Genomic DNA, 17,555 nt, shown 5'->3' with positions numbered 1-17,555 from the left:
GGCATTTCCTTTACATACATGTAGGAAACCATCCTCTGTAGTATTAGTGTGATGTCATTAGCAATAGAATTAACATTTTTTCATATTACTTTAGAGTTGCTAGCAGGTATCTCAAAATATTGCCAACACTTATGCTTTTGAAATTATGATGGTTATTAGACCCACTGCTAGGTCTTGTTATTAAATGTGTTAATAAAAAAAGCACACACATTATTATATCTCAAGTTTTTTTACTGTATGATACCCCTAGGAGAATGCTTCCTGTTTTTGGCTACTGTGGTGCTCCGGCTTCCTTCTCCCTGGAGGGAAGGCCTGGCCTGGAGCACAGAGTCCAGGGCAGCGCAGAGACAGACCCCAGCGGCCTGGGAGGAAGCCCCGGCACCCTGCCCACCCCAAGCAGCCCGTCCATCACTCATAACCATGACTGGACACCAAAGACCACCAAATACTGGAGGACTTATAACATATAAACTACAAAGAAGGGCATGAACAATCAGTACTAATCCGGAAGAATTAAATACAATGCAAAAAAAGAAAAAAGAAAAACCAGAAAAAAAACATAAAACAAACTAATCAAGACAGTCAAAGAGATGTGAAAAGATACTACATCCGTAAACTATGAGGACTAGTCAGAAAGCAAAAACGAATCTTTGAGATTAAAATCATACTTGCCTAAATAAATTGAACAACCCTCTTCTTTGCTAGTCTTAAATAACAAAATGGATAAGGCTGAAGGTTTTCAGAGTTCAGATTTATTGGAGGTTTTTTAAAAAATATTTTATTTATTTATTTTTAGAGGGGGATGGGAAGGAGAAAGAGAGAGAAACATCAATGTGCGGTTGCTGGGGGTTATAGCCTGCAACCCAGGCATGTACCCTGACTGGGAATTGAACCTGCGACACTTTGGTTCGCAGCCCGTGCTCAATCCACTGAGCTACACCAGCCAGGGCTGATTTATTGGAGTTTTAAGAGGCAAAGCTCAAAGAGTCTGTCAGCATTTAAAGCTAAGAGACGATGACAAAAGTATGAGAAACAGAGAAGAACTACGGAGGACACTGCATAAGACCCAATCTAACAGAAGTTCCACAAGGACAGGAAAGACTGTGTATTTCCTACAGTTCAAAGACTTAAATCTTCCAGCTGAAAGGACTCATGCACTACAAAACCAAAATGGTGCAAAGTAACACACCAAAACACATCTTCGTAAAATATATGAACTCTAAAGATAGAAGAGCCTCATAAAAAACAGAGCTCCTATGTTTTCTAAGTAAATCTGAAGATTTCATTAGAAGCTGCACAGTATAATTAATCAATGGTAATAACTACAAATTTACAGAGAGAAATTGCAAATCCCGTACATTTCCTGATAACAGATCATGAAATTGCAAGAAATGGCTGAAATCTGGGTTCTATTTTAAGAATCCTGCAAAAAGGGACATGTACCCTACATCTAATATAGGTTCCCTAAATGACAAAGGCACCGTATTTTGGGAGTCAGTCACCGAGCGGCACTGTGCTGCAGCTATGTCTCGGGGGCAGCAAAAGCATGTGGGACCAAGCCGTCTTGTGATTGCCGTGCTGCTTGAATTCCAATGTCTGTTTTCCATCATCTCCCCCTATTTCCCCTTGTATTGAGGTTATCAGTTGTCATTTCTTACAATTCTCAGTGTATTTATTTTGTGAATTACCTCCCCTCCACCTTTTCTAATCTGATCACGCTAATCTCTTTAGTCTGGGAAAACAGACGATCATGTCTGCTACATGCTGTCTAAAGTAAAAAAGCACCAAATAAGGGCCTTCCTTTAAAGAGGATAAAGTTTAGAGTGCCCATTAAGATTATTTAAAGATCTTAATGGTTTAACTTTTAAAATTCATACATCGTTATGCTTTAATCCCATCTAATATTTGCTTTATATTCCAAAGCACCAAGCAATATGCTACATACTTGGTTCACTCCCAATAAATATATTAATAAAAAGGCATATTTGTCAGTAGATAAACACTCTACGTAAAAGCAGCTCAATTAGTTTAACATTCTCAGCTTCTAGAAACATTACAAAATGCTGGGAGTGAAGGAATTCTGGAAAAATGAGTTATGTCATATTTTCTTCAAGGCCTTTTCTATCAAAGATTTTACACAAAGACTTTTGTAAAGCTTCCTCCTTCATTTGCATGTACTATTTCCCAATTTTATGATCTAGTCCTACCAAATTTGTAAGAATAGCAAATCCCTACCTGTCCTGGAAGAGACGTGTTGCCAGCATATAGTTCATGGAGGTCTTGTGTTCAAGGTAGGACCTGAAAGACAAAGAAAGAAACCGGTTATTTCTGAAGCTTGTGGAAGACAGAAAATGCAGAAATAAAACCACAGGTTTCTAATGCACTGTTTCTAAAGTGGCAAAGAGGAGGCATTGCTCCAGTTAAAATGATAAAATACTATAGTAGCAAATATAATAAAATGAATAGAGGACTTAATTTAGAAAATAAGGCAGAATTTCCTGGATTACTAAAAGGTGACATACTGCATTCAGAAAATAAAACTGAAAAGTAAAAAAGAAAACAGCCACCAAAAAAATCACATAGCTGGGGAAAAAAGTCAGATGAAGCAGGGAATGGGGGTGTAAGAACGTGAAAATGTAGACAGAAGATTGTTCCATCAAGGTACTCCTCAAAAAGATTTCAATGGCTCCCTGATGCCTCTTGCTGGAGGCATGCGCTTTCTCCTCCAAGCTTTCCAAAGGTGAATGACCTACACCACCAGTTCACTCACACTTTGTCCCCAGAGTTCCGCGGAACGGACCCTGCAGCGTGACCTGACAAGTCTCCTTACACCCTCTCACACCACACCTCCCACTGGTCCTTTTGCTTCCATCTGGACATCACTCAACATCTATTCCTCCAGAAGCAACTCAAGGCCACCCTGCTGCATGAAGCCCTCCCAACAGGACCGTTCCAAGCCCACAGGGGTGCCCATGTCTGAACCTTGCTGGCCTTTACTGCGCGTCTGAAGGGCCAGCCGCACACTGTCTCACGGAGTAAAATGTTTCTTCTCGGACAACAGCATGATGAAGCAGGAGAAAGGCAGGATCTAGAGTCAAAATCTTTGACTCAAGCCCCATTGTGACATCACAAACAAGTCACATCACTGTACTGACCCTTACTTCCCTCACTGTTAAAATGAGAATAACAACAGCACGTACAAAGTACATTATAACTACATGGATCTACAGAAACCTGAGCTATTTTTACTTTATGTAGAAATAACTTCTCCATAATCATACTGTTAACTCTCAGAGATCCCATGTAATATTTGTTTTATACTCCAAGGCACCAAGCAAAGTGATAGACCCTTGGCTAACACTCAATAAATATACATTAATAAAAACGTAGACAACTACACTTCACTGGAATTTTAAACTTCTGTTCTTTAGAAGCCACTGTTACAAAAGTGAAAAATCTGGCCACAGGCTTGAAGAAAATATTCACAATATAAATATCTGAGAAAGGACTTGAATCAAAAGTACCTTATAACAAAATAATGAAAAGATTAAACAATACTAAATTTAAAATGGAAAAAAAGACACACAAATAGCCAATAGTACATGAATGCTCAATATCATTATCCAGAGAAAAGTGAGTTGAAACCATAGAGATATGCTACCACTAAAATGCCTAAAATTGAAAGCCTGACAATAACAAGTGTTGGCAAGGATGGGGAGCAACTGGAATACTGATAAAATGTAAAATGGTACTACGTACTATCCTTTATTCCTTATCATGTGACCCACCTTTTCTATTCCTAGGTATTTATCCAAGAGAAATAAAATCATATATCCATACAGAGGCTTGTACATGTATGTTCATAGCAGCTTGCTCCATAATAGCCCCAAACTAGACACAACCCAATGATCCACAACAGTTGAATGAATCAACAAATTGTGGTATACTCATCTACTGAAACAGTACATAATGAAAATAAGGAATGAACTATTACTTTAAACAGCATGAATAAATCTCAAAAACACTGCACCAAACAAAAAACTCCAGATGCCAAAGACTATATATTGTATGATTCCATTTACATGAAATCCTAGCAAAACTAGAGTACCATAAAGCAGATCAGTATATGTCTCGTACTTGAGGAAATGAGGGGGACTGACTGACTTTAAAGGGGCTTGAGGGGCTTCTGGAGGTGATGGACACGTTCTGTATCTTGACTGTGGAGATAGCTAGCAATGGTTAAGTTAGTGTTCACATATTTGTTAAAACTCATCATCAAACCGTACACTTAAAATGGGTGCATTTTATTGCATGTACAGCAGATCTCAATGACTAAAAACAAACAACATATTGTCTAGGCACACATATAGAAGATAAAACAATATTTTTTCAAAACAAGGTGTTGGTAACACAAAATTTATAAACAAAATGAGAAAGGCATCACGTGGGAAGCAATGATGGCATATGTCACACTTTCTCCAACTGTGTGGACCTGAGGTACAGATTTAAGTAAAAAAAAAAAAAAGGTAGTCACCTCACCCATATATTTCCCATGTCTCTGATGTGGGGAATATGCGAATAAATCCACCTCTCCGATCATTCTCTTCCTTCACCCTCCGCAAAACTCTGATCTACGTGGAGAAAGAGAAAACAAGATGAGCACCTATTCTGAAGACTGGAATCCACGTGGTCATCGGACAGGAGGGAGCTATGACCCAAGAATATGGAAAAGCACGAGGAAGAACTAATTACATTTAAGATGCTGTTTCCTGAGAAGAGGTTCCCCTCATGTTGAGTCTTTCTCTTTTCAGTATAACACAGGAGTTGGTCATGAATATTATTAGTAACTTGCTAATTCCCACTAAGCCCCGTGTTAACCCACGAAAGCATGAAATGGAGTTATCTTTACCTCCTCCATGGAAAGACCAAGCACAGAACCACCTAACTTTCCCGGCATCTTCTCCCGGGCGGAGCCCACAAGGTTCTTCATCTCCGCATCGCTGGCAGAGTGCGGACGGGAACGCTACAAAGAAGGAGAAACAAAAACAAAAACACAAAAAACCTCTTCATTATCTTTCTTCATTTCCTTGTATTCAGTGCCCCAATATCATTATCTTTCCAAATATGCGTAAGCTCAAGTCCAAAGCCCATTTTCTGTAATTAGTCCCTTAACTCGAAACCCTAGGAAACAGATGGAAGCCCGTAAACTCAAAGGCAAGGAGAAGACAGAAGAGCAGGAAGCTACCACGGGCTGAGAGAAATGAGCAGGAAGAAAAGAAAAGATGCCCACACGTCTTTCGAAGCTAGTACTACTAAACTCGGTTTAGAATACATGGAATATTTTCAGGAAGGTGGGAAAAAACCCTCGGTGTAAAACTGTGTTTATTTCAGTACTATATTCTTTTCAGCACCAGAGAAGGAAGAACAGAAGTGAGACGTAAGACGGAAAACAATGAGAAATCTGTACTGGCCCAGGTGAAGAAGTCGGGCTACGAGGTGTTTTAGAACTTGAGGGAGAAGACAGTGAGACGAGGGCCATCGGTGACACATAAAAGAGCTGTGACCACAAGGCTACAACCTGAGGAACACATAGGCTGCTGGACTTTCAGAAACTGGGATCAAGGATGACAGCCCTGGGAACCCCACAAAGATAAAAACAATGTGCTGTGTACGTCATGGATCCCCCAAATAATCTACGCTATTTCCCTTTCTGAACGGTGATCGGGAACGTCACCTAAGAACAAGACATCTGACTTGGAGGTTACAGAAACAGAAAAATATAAAGGTAACATGGGAGGTCAGAGAGTGTAAAACATGAGAATAGACTATTCTTTAAACAGATGAAGTGACTGATGCAATAAGACAAATCTGCCAAGTAGGAAAAATATGAAGTAATTCAAGAAATGTAAGTATAAATTCCTACCAGTAACTTTGACCAGAGAGAAGCAGTACCATTTTCAGAAGCTATTACTGCATTTATTTTTCTCTTTGTATAGACCTATGTAAAGGTATTTTGGTAACTAATGTTACCAAATACTCACTGTTATGGGCTGGATGCTTGTGTCCCCTCGATTTCACATGCTGAAGCTCTAACCCCCAGTGTGATAGTGTTTAGAGGTGGGGCTTTTGGGAGGTGGTCAGGGTTACTGAGGTCAGGAGGATGGTGAGGTCCTGGTTTGATGGAATTAGTGCCCTTAAAACAAGAGACACTACAGAGCTTGTGTTTTCTACCTCTCTGTTTATTTCCATCTAAACTATTAAAAAGGCTGAGAGAAAGAGAGATGTGAAAAGTTGTAGCTACTCAAGTGCATTATGCTAAGTGAACTAAGCCAGGTGGTGAAAGACAAATACCATATGATCTTGCCTATAAGTGGAACCTAATCAATAAAACAAACAAGAGAGCAAAACAGAACCAGAGACACGGGAATAAAGAACAAACTGACAGTGACCACAGGGGAGGGGAGGCGGATAATGGGGGGAAAGGGGAAGGGTTACCAAGGAACACGTATAAAGGACACATGGACAAAGCCAAAGCGGGTAGGATGGAGGGTGGGAGGTGGAAATGGGTAGGGAGGGGGGGAGTGGTGGGCAGAAAATGGAGATAACTGTACTTGAACAACAATAGAAATATATAAATAAATAAATAAAGTCTAGGAATCTCAAATGCCACTCTAAAAATCTACCCAGATTTCCAGTGTCCTTGCAGAAGCTACTAGAAAATACCAGGCTAGAAAGTCTAAAGCATTTTGCCAATCTCAGCTTTCCAATAATTTGAGATGAGAGAATTTTTTTTAAATCGACACAGTATCTGCTAAACTGGTGTATAGAGAAATGTATTATACATAGGCAACAACACATTACAAACCTAGACCACTGGCTGAATCCTACCTATATTTGTTAAAGAAATGAACTATTATGGAATGTAATCTAAATTACAGACACAGGTGACAGGGAAGGCAGTGAGGGAATTCCGGGCAAGATGGAGGAGTAGGTAGACGTGCTTTGCCTCTTCACATGACCACAGAGAGAATTACAACTATTTCTCAAAGCAAATACCAACCAGAACCATCAGAAAACTGAGCTGTATGGCAGTCCGACAACCAAGGATTTAAAGAAGTTACATTCATCCAGACGGGTAGGAGGGGGTGGAGTCGCAGAGACAGCAGAGAGGTGCAGAGATTCAATGTGGCGTGGAGAGGCGGTGGCAGTGGAATGGGCAGTCCCACATTCACAAGTCGTGGACAAAAATCAGGAGGGCTACCTTGGGAGTGAGCAGTTCCAGCCCCAGGCCAGACTACACGTCCCAGGGTTCCAGCACCAGGAAGATAATTCCCCATAACTTCTGGCTGGAAAAACCAGTGGGGGTTGGAAACTGCCAGATTTTCAGAAGAGTTTGTTTAAAGGGCCTGCAAAGACTTAGGACATACATAAATCCACCCTCTCTGGAATTCACCGCCAGGGCAACAGCTGGAAGGGCGCCAGTCACATACGGGAAGTGGGTGAAGTGCCTGGAAGTGGGGTGCTGGGCAAACCTCCAGAAGCCAGGCAGCAGCACTGTCCCCTCTCTGAGCCCCTCCCCCACATAAAGCCACAAAGTGGTGAAGTGGGTTTCCCCACCCTGGTGATTCCCTAAGGCTCCGCCCCACACAAGTTATAGGTGCCTTTTACAGCAGCTCTACCTAACACAGAGAAACAAATAGAGGGAGGCTGCTGAATTAAGGAGACTAAGAAATATGGCCCAAATGAAAGAACAGAACAAAACCCCAGAAGAAGAACTAAATAAAAGAGAGATAACCAACCTATCAGATGCAGAGTTCAAAACACTGGTGTGGTGATCAGGATGCTCAAAGAACTCACTGAGTACAGCAAAAACATAAGGAAAGAAATGAAGGTTACACTAAGTGAAATAAAGAAATATCTATAGGGAACCAGCAATGGAGAGGATGCAGCCAGGAATCAAATCAATGATTTGGAACACAAGGAAGGAAAAAGCATTCAATCAGAACAACAGGGGAAAAAAAGAATTAAAAAAAAATGAGGACAGGCTTAGGGACCTCTGGAACAAATTTAAAAGTACCAACATCCGAATCATAAGGGTGCCAGAAGGAGAAAAGGAAAAGCAAGAAATTTAAAACTTAATTTAAAAAATAATGAAAGAAAACTTCTCTAATTTGGTGAAGGAAATAGACACAAGTTCAGGAAGCACAGAGAGTCCCAAACAAGTTGGACCCAAAAGGACCACACCAAGACCCATCATAATTAAAAAGCCAAAGGTTAAAGATGAAGAGAGAATTTTAAAAGCAGCAAGTAGAGAAAAGCAAAGAGTTACCTACAAAGGAGTTCCCATAAGACTGTCAGCTGATTTCTCCAAAGAAACTTTACAGCCCAGGACAGGCAAGAAACACAAAGTGATGAAAAGCAAGGACCTGCAACCAAATCACTCTATCCAGCAAGGCTATGATTCAGAACGGAAGGGCAGATGAAGTGCTTCCCAGACAAGGTAAAGCTAAAGGAGTTCACCATCACCAAGCCATTATTACATGAAATGTTAAAAGGACTTATTTAAAAAAAAGAAAAAGATCAAATCTATGAACACTAAAAGGAAAACAAATCCACAACTATCAACAACTGAATCTAAAACAACAAACTAAGCAAACAACCAGAACAGGAACAGATCCATGGATATGCAGATCACTTGGAGGGTTAAATGGAATCAGCAGGGAGGGGGAGAGGGGAGAATGGGGGAAAAGGTGCAGGGATTAAGAAGCATAATTGGTAGATACAAAATAGACAGGGGGATGTCAAGAACAGTACAGGAAATGGAGAAGCCAAAGTCCTTATATTCATGACCCATGGACATGAACTAAGGAGGGCAGGAACACTGGAGGGAAAGGAACGCTGGAGGGATACTGGACAGAGGGGGGCAAAGGGGGAAAACTGGGACAACTGTACTAGCATAATCAGTAAAATATATTTTTTAAAAAAGAAAAGGCAGTGAGAAAGAAGGAGCTGTAGGCGGAGCGAGTAGAAGAGGGGGTGGCAGAGGAGGTCAGGGAAGAGGAGGCAGGGATGCCAAGGAGACACACCTGGAGATTAAAAGTAAAAGAAGAAAGGAGACAACCAATTAGAAAAGCCACCAGGAACTGTCAAAAATGAGCAAAACAGTCTAAATGCAAGCCTTTCTGTAGTTTTGACTTTGAGTGGTAGACAGAATACATTTGCATATTCCACTGGGTTGAATGAATGCACTAAGGAAATAAAGCACCTTGGAACTTAAAGGGAACCATTGCCTCTGGCTAGATGACACATGATTTAAATTACGGGGTGCTCGGATAGCCTTAAAACTGCCAAATACTGGCCAGGTGAAAAATCTTCCATGCAACATGCATCAAAGATGTTAAATTACTATCATTACAACTTATGACTCAGAAATATACCCAGAGAAGAGACCCTTACACATCTAACCTTTACTGCTAGGGAAGAAACGACTGAGAACATAAACTTATTAAGACAAAGAACCATCTGTCCCCACTGAAAAGCAGTAAGAAATAGATACTGAATCAGAAAAATTATTCTCAGCCTAAGAAAGCTGGCAAGTACCACCAACGAAAAGAACTGGACAAAACATAGGATGTGAAAAAAGGTGAGGTATTTTGAAAGATATCACAATTGAAGGACAAAAAGAAAACCTGAGAGAGAACACATGCAGAGAATAAAAATATCCCAGTGCTGTTTTACAAAGTTCAGACTTCTGTTAAAAACAAATGACCTAGAAATAGCTTGATTTACTTGTGATAATAAAAGATAAAATCAAGTTTAAAAAACAAAATGAATTAATTCTATCAAATTACAGAAAATGAACAAAAGGGACCAAATATGAATAAATCTGGGGGGAATAGGCAAAAAAACCACAAGACTAATCAAGAAGGTTTAAATGTAATGATAATAAGTAGATTTTGAAATTATAAAGAAAAAAAGTAACTAAGTAAGTAGGCTTGTGTTACTATAAAAAAAGAGGTATGTAACATCTGAAAATTCGGGATAAATGTACATCAGCAGGTCCAAGAGACATGCATCTTCTTATTAAGGGAATTGGCTTTTAAAATAAATAAGCTAACAAAAAAACTTACCCAAACCATTTACATGGTTTGAAAAGCCATGAAGAACTAAGGAGGTACCAGAGAATTAGAAAAAAAACAGTGAGGTATCAATCTTCAAAAATGTATTAAGTATGTATTAAGTAATCCTGTTGATTACTGCCTGATAAGTCTAACTTGAATCCCAAGTAAAACAGTATAAATATTAACAGAAAAAAATCCATAAACATTGAGTTTAATGGGCTCATCAAGTATTATATAGCATGGACACTGCTCTACATTAAAACATATTTTAAAACTTTGGTTTCGGACAAAACGACGAAAAAGGAAATAAAGTAAATAGATGTAATGGCTTTGCCTCAGTAAACTCATTCACACAATAGATGTAATGGCTTTGGATTTCACAGAGGCATCTGTAAAAATTTCATGCAATTTTTGTTCAAAATTATGTTGCCAATCAAGGCTTAAATGTCATGATATAATAAATGAAATACACCAACACCAACTGAAAACATTTAAAAGACGTAACTGTAGGGTAAGATAAATAGCAGTGAATCAAGTTAGGAAGTGATTTCCAAAATGGGTCTTAGGTATTATTTGGAATCTTCATGACTGCCTGGGAGGATGGGTAAACAATTCAATAATAAAGAAATTTATCTGCATTTGTGGATGACACAGCAAATGTGAAAACCAGGACTGCAGAGAAATGAATGTCACAAACACCGGATACTGGCTACGGAATGGGTAAAAGAAACATCAACAGGACTGAAAAGCGTGGAGGGGACCAAACCTTCGGACAGTAAACCACATGTCCAGAGCTATCCTAGATATTTCACCTGCAGTTTATCGTTTCTTCCTCACCATAACTCCGTGTGTATATTATCAGTCTCATCTGACAGAGGTGGAAAGTGAGCCTCAGAGACTTAGGGAACTGGCCCAAGGTCAGTCACTGACAGAGCAAATCTGAACCCAGGTCTCTGTGATTCAAAAGTCCATGTTCCCTCCACAAAACCATGCCGCCTGCCTTGGGACACTGAAAAGTAACTTATGGGGAGCGGGAAATGTGAACCACAGAACTCAAGGGAAAGAAGAAATGTAGAAAGAGATAATGGACTAAAAAGGAAGAGTCAGACGAACAGCAGGCAAGGAGTTGTGACTTCACAAACTGGCAGCAGCAGAAAGAGAAAACTTGACAGAGCTGGAACGGCTGGCGAAGAGAGTTCTTCTTTCCTTTTCTTTCTCCAGAGTTCCTACTAAACTACCGCAGAGCTGAGAGCGCCTCACTAACAGAAAGACAGGGACAAGGTAGAACACTGCAAAGAACAGTAAGAGTCAAAGGATTCCGTATGTATGAAGTTGGCTGAGCAAAGCCAGAAAGGCTTGGGTCGTGTTAGCAGGGTTCAGAGACGCCCCTACTGGGGCGAGGCCTTGCTCATGCACAAGCTATGCAACCTGTGTCCTTTCCAGCAAGGGAGCACTGTGCTGGGGCTGAAATGGGTAAAGGGACATGAAGACTGGATCACTCTCAGAGACACTTCCCTGGAGGGAGAGTCAGAAGGTTATGAAACAGTACTTCTAATGTTCTCCTTAAGTAGATTAGTCTAAGAGACATTTAGAATGTAAGCTCTTTGAAGTCAACAGCCTTGGATTTGAAACGGGGGTGGGTGTTGTTTGTTTGCTGAGGAGAGCAGCTAGCAAACTGAGGCACCTGCTAAGTGAAGAACACTAAATATTATAGAGTTTTGAATTCTACCAACTAAACATTCAAATTCACGTTACAGAAGCACATTAACCAGTTACTAAATACTAGACAACCATACTCTGGTTTCTCTTCAGATGGTATAAATCTTTCACCTTTTACTAAATACTAAACAACCAGTAAATTTTGTTGTGTTTTTTTTTAATTTCTTGGATTCACATAAGCCATGTTAAATCACTTTATCAAAAATAATAGCTAAGGGAGTTACAATCCAAGCTTCTGAGCTTATCAGAAACTGCATTAGAGAGGATTAGTGTCAAAATAAACACACTGCTGAAGAGGTGCAAGTGACACACTTATGTACGAAACACCTGTGCTCCTCGGATCAGAGCGCCAACCAGCAGGAGCAGCACCCCCACTGCCACCCTATCACTTCGAAGAGATGCTTAAAAACAAATCTCCATGGAAGAAAGTGATAGTTATTCTCAAATACTGCTAACAAGAACAGTAAGAGGGCAAAAGCGGATCATTAACAGATGGAGGTGAAATAGTGTCTTTATTTTAAAGACAAGATCTAAGACATTAATTAAGACAGAGTTGCAACGAGTCACAAAACTGCAGATCACTACATATAACAGACGTCATCTGCAGAGAAACCCCAAGACGGCCCTACCTGAAGTGACAGCATTTCCCATATTAACCTACTGACAACAGTATGTTTCCCAGGGTATCTGGACAACAGAAAGGTTATTTGTGAACTACGGTATTTCCTTTCCCGAACACTTTGGTGAAAGCACTGGACACGCCCCTCAATGCCCTCCGTCAGTGAAATCTGACCGCCTCCGTCCCAGTGCACTCACTCTCAGGACAAGAGGGTTCACAGAACCTGCAACCTCTGCGCCTAGACCCCACACCCAGGAAGACCTGTGTGCATTCACTCTCACCTATTCTATAGTCACATATTCTGCATCTCACCTACTCTATAGTCACATATTCTGCATCTCACCTACTCTATAGTCATATACTCTGCATTTCACGTATTTACGTTATTAAACTGCTCAGCAAGCAGGTGCATGAAATATGCAGTGTGAAAGAGTAAAGCTAAAAGGCTTTCCATTTAGGGAATGGAAATAAAAATTTGAATGAAGTCTCCAAATGATGCAGAACTTACTTTAGTGTTTGATGACTGAACCTGTGCAGATACTGGATGCTATAAAAGACAGAAAATGGAATAAAGCCTTCTCTCCTAACATGCGAATATTTTCCAAATCCTGCTCTATGATATGAACAAGAAGAAGATGATGCCCATGCAAAAACCAATAGCAAGAGAACTACACTGAGTCCTTAGAAAAGGAGAGCGCTTACTATTTTCCTCGCGGCTTTCTCCTACAGCCTATCCACCCCAGTTTCCTCTTCTCCCTGCAGAGGGTGCTACCCCTCAGTCACTCACTGGAGACCCTGAAGTTAACCATTCCTCCCCATCGATCTGTTTCACACAGTGTGAAAAAAAAAAACAAACAAACCTGGTCCATACTTCCTTTAGCCTCTAATAAATGTCCTATAGGTCACTTATGGAAGAGGTCATGCCATTACCTACCAGACAGCAAAACAAATGGTGATAAATTCTCTACGATTTGCAAAGCATCACCATAGAAGCTGACAGACAAGCTAAGAAAAGGGATCAATTCATCCAAGATTGACACAGAGCTACCCAAAAAGTGAAATTTAGCAGCTTCAAACTCCGTTAAAGCTGTGCCAAACCATTCAGTCCTTTACATACAATCCAGTGGCTCTGGCCACAAGTACTGCAGAAAACAACTTGCAAAAGGACGTGACTGCCTAATTTCAGTTTTCCTGGTATACCTCGGTTAATCCTCTACTTTTTCTTATTAAAAATTAAAGAAAACCCTTTGACCTGTGATGATGTGCTGAATAAGTACAACCCTGTTATCTCGTTTTACTTCCAATCCAAGATAATGCCCCTTCAAATACAGCGCGCCCTGTTCTGCAACACAGCACTGTCCACGGCAGGAGGACACAGGCGGCAGCCCACATACCGAATCCATTGCAGAGACAGGTTCTGTTTGTCTGCAAAGTAACTTTTTAATCAAACTAGTTGCCAATATTTTAAAATACAATTTCTGATTCCTCCTGACAGTAGGAAAATATGACAACACACGGCCCATACTCACAGACAGTGACAGTCAGCCACAGCGTGTTAGTAAAACAGCTGCCCCTTTTTAGAACAGGCGGGCCCTGTCCAGCTTCCTGCGGTCCCTCGCTCTCAGCTGTATTATACCTGGCCCTATTTCCTCATTTCCACTGTCCACCTATTGCCCCTATAGGCATTTCAGTCTGCAAACCCCGTTCCAATGAAAAGTTATCTGAATAAACAGCATTATATGAGCATGGTAAACAGACACAGCATTACTCTAAATAAGACCAGCAGGCAAAAGGAGGAGGAAGAAAAGGAGTGGGGGGCCCTGGCTAGTGTGCATCAGGGGGCTGAGTGCCGGCCTGTACACCGAAGGGTTGCCGGCGGTCTGGCACATGCCTGGGTGGAGGGCCAGGCCCCTAGCTGGGGGTGTTCGAGAGGCAACTGATTAATGTTTTCTTTGTATATAGAAGTTTCTCTCCCTTTCTCCCTCCTTTCCCAAGGAAGGAAAGAAGGAAGGAAGGGAGGAAGGAGTGGGAGGAGAAGGGAGGAGAAAAGGGATTAAGGGAAGGCTAAAGTGGAAGTGGGGGAAAAGAAAAGGGAAAGGAGAGGGGGAAGAAGAAGAAGGTGTTTCTGCCTTCAGAGAGCTTACAATCTAGCAAAGGAGGGCAAAGGAGTACTAGACAATTTAAAAGCAACAAATCAATGAATGCAAAACAATGTAACAGACAATAAGTAAATAATACTGAAATGAAAAGTAAAGGTAATGACAGAGTGGATGGATTTCATAAGAAATAATCTCCAAACTTCTGAGCAGATGAGGTAGTCTGCTCAGAAGGAAGAGAGGAAAACACAGGCCTTTTTAGATAAGAAGACAAAGGAACAAGTGGAAACTAGCCAGGTCTAGACAGGCAGGGACTGATTAGAGGATGGAATGAGAAGACAGAGTGATTAGCTGATTGGTTCAACTGGAACAAAATCATAAAGACTGGAGCAACGCTTGATCAAATGATGTTTCAGACACGTACAGGTTTCCACTGGCATTTTGTCTCATTTAACCTCAATCAACACCTCTTCACCGTTGAGGATGCTTTTGAAGAGAACCACTTGTGGAGATATTATTTCAGTTGAGTATCTCTGAAGATCAAAAAAAAAATGTGACACAGTAAAGACTAGAAATCTGTAGGCTCCCTCTCTGTGCCTAATTTATGAGCATGTCAATTTGATTTAAAAAAAAAAAAGAGGGCAATTGTTAAAAAAGGAGAAAAAAAATTAAAAAGGAAGGACAATAGAAAAAGAAGCCAAAAGAAAAGAAAAAAGGAAAAGCAGACAGAAAGTCTGTTTGAAAGCACAAGCTTGTAGCCACAGATGAATATAACTGCCTCCTATCTGGAGTGACCCCCAAATTCTCCTGCTCTGAGTAACCTCATACAGAGCTTCGGCTCATTCATTTACATTAGACGCCACTTTCCAGTGTGCCGCCTCCTTGGGGCTCCCTGATGCTGGATTTGCTCACCTGAGGTTTCTGAAAAGGGTTTCGCCTGGAAGACTCAAAGGTGGGGTAAATTGGCCGGTTGGATGCCCTCTGGGCAGGATCTTGGCACACAAATCCTGAATGGAGAATGGGAAACATTAAAGCCTGCCGTTTTCTAAGAAACCAGCAGGTTTAGCTGCACCTCTTCTTTAGATGTACTAACTCAGTTTCAACATCATAAATATTACAGCGATCCATCCTCAAGAGGGTTGGTTAGATTAGATGTGACTCTCCCATACACACGCTCTGCTGGGTCTCTGAACCACCATAACTGGGGAGCACAAGAAAGGAAAACAGAGCTAAATCAACCTTCCTTGTTGGGGAGCTGGAATGTGGCTCTGATGGAAAAGAGAGATGCACAGTTTTGATGAACTTCAGTGCAAAGGTGCAAACCACCATTTAAAAACACACAGTTGTTAACACAAACAAATCATTTTAAAGTGGCTTCCTGGGCGGTGTCTGGAAAATAATGTTGCTTTTACCGGGAGAATCCAGAAGCAAGTGAGAAGTCTCGTCCTGTTGCAGGATCCACCTCTGGAACTGCTGAAGGTGCGCTACTGGCAACTTTCAGAATGAGCTTTGCAGGGGGATAAATGGTGATGGAAGGAGACTGGACTTGGGGCGGTGAACACACAATACTATATACAGATGACGGGTTATAGAATTGCACGCCTGAAACCTGTATAATTTTCTTAACCAGTGTTGCCCAATACATTCAATTTTAAAAAGTCAACAACAACAACAAAATGAGTTTTTGTGGCCTTTCTGGGGCTTCAGAGATGAAGCTTGGGCTAATTTCCCTTTCACCCTAAAAGGAAGCAGATTCCCGCCCAAGGGGAATAGAGTACCTCAGTTTTACAGCTGGGACACCAAGTACTAGTTCACTCCAAATATATTTTATTATGACTTTTTAGAGCACTTAGAAAAACAACAACAAACCCTCCACATACCTACCTGACTGCCCATCTCCATTTCAGAGTTTTGGCTTATCTACTCAAAAGGGTTTTCTTCCCTGAACTGCTTCAGTTATAACTTCTACAGAAGATCATGTTGACACCAGCAGAGACTGTCTAGCAGAAATACAGCCAGTCTCCTTTGTAACAAAGCTTCTTCAGTGGGCCTCACTGTCCCAGCTCAGAGAAAAATATACTTTCTCCGGATTTTTGCTTAATTCTCTTCCTCAGCTCATAATTCCTGTGCCCAGGAATTAAGTCTCAGCCCTAGTTGTGGTTCAACCTCAGGACAGGATGGAGCCAGGGGCAGCAGAAACACATAAACACTTCCCTGAAAATATAATTTTTTAGTACAAAACATCCAGCGTGGCTCAGGAACTGCCAGTTGGCAACACCTATGGAGCCTGACAACATGGACGCTCTGGGTGCCTTCCATGCGTGCTCTCAGACACCACCACTACTCACCGACAACCGTGAACATGTCTGAGATCATACTGGCTTTAATCTTTAGGTCCAGAGGCGCATCACTAACGGAACAGAGAGAGAAAAGAGCAGTCGATAACTGAGTAAACACAGCAGCTGCCCCTAACGGGCCCCCACTTAGCAAAAACTGCAAATGTCAGCAAGGGGCGACACATAACGCACGTGGAACCCGTGGAAAAAGACAAAGAAACCTCGCAAGAATACTAGAAATAAAAGCTCGGTGTTAAGCTCATCCTCTGTAAGGCAGGCCCCGCACCAAGGTGCCGATTCCCTGACATGCAATCTTTTTATTCCGGAAGGTCTTATGCAATTCAAATTCTGCACCAGTCAAGAATCCTGCTTCACGATCGCTGTGGCTTTTAGAAGGTCAGACTTTTAATATGCTCTTTTATAAGTGTGTCCATCATTCCAATCATTATTTACTGATGCAACAGTCAAATCGTTTGTGCATGCAAAAGAAGAAATTTTGGCTATCTTCACACTTATTTTTAAGGCTTCATTTTCTGTTCTAAATCAATCTTCTTCAGCTTACTGGCTTGCAAATGAGGGCAAAAAAAATACAAGTTGTACCAAAACATATCACCAGATGATGCGGCAGGAATCCACACGGAAACAGAAACAACACAGACCGCAG

At 41.1% G+C, this 17,555-nt stretch overlaps 1 protein-coding gene across 8 annotated transcripts in view; it reads right to left on the bottom strand.

Annotated features, from left to right (window-relative positions):
• The window catches only part of TTLL5 (tubulin tyrosine ligase like 5), a 252,183-nt gene that overhangs the window by 175,590 nt on the left and 59,038 nt on the right, over positions 1–17,555 (bottom strand). For all 8 annotated transcript variants that reach the window (XM_045822847.1, XM_045822851.1, XM_045822844.1 and 5 more), the window contains 5 exons: positions 16,904–16,965; positions 15,468–15,562; positions 4,910–5,023; positions 4,540–4,631; positions 2,236–2,298 (listed from right to left, as the gene is read on the bottom strand). In XM_045822847.1, the coding sequence (XP_045678803.1) occupies positions 2,236–2,298; positions 4,540–4,631; positions 4,910–5,023; positions 15,468–15,562; positions 16,904–16,965 (426 nt within the window). The remainder of the gene's footprint in view (positions 1–2,235; positions 2,299–4,539; positions 4,632–4,909; positions 5,024–15,467; positions 15,563–16,903; positions 16,966–17,555) is intronic.

Source organism: Phyllostomus hastatus, unplaced genomic scaffold (genome assembly GCF_019186645.2).
Source record: "Phyllostomus hastatus isolate PE091 unplaced genomic scaffold, TTU_PhHast_1.1 phas_scaffold_501, whole genome shotgun sequence".
NCBI classification, from domain to species: Eukaryota; Metazoa; Chordata; class Mammalia; order Chiroptera; family Phyllostomidae; genus Phyllostomus; species Phyllostomus hastatus.
The sequence above is the reverse complement of the archived record's forward strand: the minus strand, read 5'-3'. Positions and strand labels throughout refer to the sequence as shown.